Below are 2,180 nucleotides of genomic sequence, written 5' to 3' on the forward strand. Positions count from 1 at the left end.
TCAGGTACCATCCAGGCAGCAAAACATGTTCCCATGGACTTTGACTAGGAAGCAGGTGATAGAGCTGAACCTGAAGGCTGGATACCAGAGCTGAGGCCCTGTGGGTGGGTGGGATTGGAGTGAGGGTTCTGTGTCAGTCTGGGCAGGAGGGGCTTCTGCCACGGGAGCCATCTGGGCTGTTGGTGTTGCAGTCAAAGCCACAGGCTTGAAGCTTCTGTTGAGCAACAAAGCCTTGTCTAGTAATTGCCTCAAGATGAATCAGAGAGATTTCTTCACTTGAGGTTGAAGGTGAGGGCTGGAGTGCCTTATAAAAACCTCCCCGGCTCCGTACTCCTCACCAGTGCTGTCTGCTTGCTACATTTCTACTCTCCTGCACGTTGAAGGGTAAGTGTCCGGTCCTTGGCTGTCCTTCAAGGGACTCACAGGGTAGTGACTGCATGCTGTTGGAAGCCACAGCCTTTTGCCTGCCAGAGCCCCTCTGGGCTGACTGCATTTTGGACCCAAAGAGACCAGGCCTTGCTGTGCTAGGTAGACTCAGTTTCCGAACTTAGAGATGGTGAAGGCAGAAGGGGCTGGTGAATGTCTGTAAGAGACCTGTGGCCAAAGTGCCATCCCCTGGGGAAAGGGAACAGCTCGGCCAACCCCCAAACCCTTCCCAGGTGTGCTTGGATGAACACCACCCTCTGAGTTATACTCTTGAGGAGCTATGCAACTGGCTGATTCTCTTAGACTTTAGATGGCATTATATGCGCCCCCCTCTGCTAGCCTATCTACAAATGAAAAATTCCACAGATCAAACAGAGCAGAGACAACACAAAGCAGGTGAGGGGAAAGTCATCCCTAGTCTAAACCAGAAAGAGAGCAGAGAGGGATGTGAGGTGGGGTGGGAGAGGAATTGCCTTAGACCTCTCTTGTTTCCTGAAGGTTGGGAAGATGACTAAGCTGGAAGAACACTTGGAGGGGATCATTAATGTCTTCCACCGGTACTCAAGCCGGGTGGGGGATCCTGACACCCTTTCCAAGGGTGAGCTGAAGCAGCTGATCACAAGGGAACTTACAAACTCCCTCCAGGTAGGTGATACTCTTCTCATCCAAACTTGCCCACTGAAGGGGTGGAGTTGGCTGAGGATGCTCTCTTGGGCTGTGGGACAGGGGATCCACCTCCCTCTCCCCATAACTCACTCTGTCACCTCAGGCTCTATTCACCTCTCTTTCTGGGATTGTTTCCTTACCTGTGGGGATTAGTGAGCTACAGACACCTTCCAGGTTGGGACCTGTGTGGCTCTATGTTGGCTCACGGCAGCTGCTTCCCTCCATCTTCTATTTTGTTACGTTGGATTCTCCAACACAGTTTTGGTGAATGAATTAATGTCTCTGGACCCCCTGAGCTGAGCTCTGAGGGATGAGTGGCCCAGAGAAAGAGGAGGAAGAGTCTGAGCTTACTGTCTCTGATGTTCCCTTCTAGAATACGAAAGATCAAGCTACCATTGACAAGATATTCCAAGATCTGGATGCTGATAAAGATGGACAGGTCACCTTTGATGAATTTGTAGTCCTGGTGTCTCGCGTGCTACAGACCGCCCATGTCAATATCCACAAAGAGTAGAAAGCTCTGAGGGGCTTTTCTCCAGCAACGTCCCCAAGAAGACCTTTCCTTCTAATCACCAAAGCCCAGCCTCACATAGTGAGATGAGAATTAATAAATGTATTCTTGAAAAGTTCTTAACAGTGTGCACTTTCTTTCTTTCCATGCTCACGGTCTCCAAACTGGATCACACCTCGTCCCTGTGATTCTGACAGACCTCTTTTGGACCCTTGAGACGCCCTTATCTGTTTGTTCATTTGTTCATTCATTCAACAAATATTCACTGAATATCTAGCCAGAGACCAAAGACACAAAACCCTGTCCACCTGGGGTTTGTGTTCTATTGGAGAGGGATATAAAACAAACAAATAGACAAAAAAATAAAAGTACACCATACGATACAGTGGTAGGTAGTGATAAGGGATATGAAGAAAGCTAAAGAAGGAAATAAGGTTGGGGTGGAAGGAGAAGGAGGGGTATGCTGGCTTGATAGGAGTGCATTTGGGCAGATATCCCAGAAAGGAAGGGGAGCAGCTTGAAAATATCTGGGCCAAGAGCTCCTGGTACAGGGAGGCCAAGGCCCTGAGGTGGACAC

At 49.4% G+C, this 2,180-nt stretch overlaps 1 protein-coding gene across 1 annotated transcript; it reads left to right on the forward strand.

Moving 5' to 3' along the window:
* Positions 1-275: 275 nt before the first annotated feature.
* On the forward strand, positions 276-1,721 carry LOC122212091 (protein S100-A12-like). The gene is made up of 3 exons (XM_042925772.1): positions 276-384; positions 925-1,071; positions 1,466-1,721. The coding sequence occupies exons 2-3, from the start codon at positions 934-936 to the stop codon at positions 1,604-1,606; spliced, it is 279 nt and encodes a 92-aa protein (XP_042781706.1). The 5' UTR covers positions 276-384; positions 925-933; the 3' UTR covers positions 1,607-1,721.
* The last annotated feature ends 459 nt before the right edge of the window (positions 1,722-2,180 follow it).

This window comes from Panthera leo, chromosome F3 (assembly GCF_018350215.1).
Source record: "Panthera leo isolate Ple1 chromosome F3, P.leo_Ple1_pat1.1, whole genome shotgun sequence".
NCBI classification, from domain to species: domain Eukaryota; kingdom Metazoa; phylum Chordata; class Mammalia; order Carnivora; family Felidae; genus Panthera; species Panthera leo.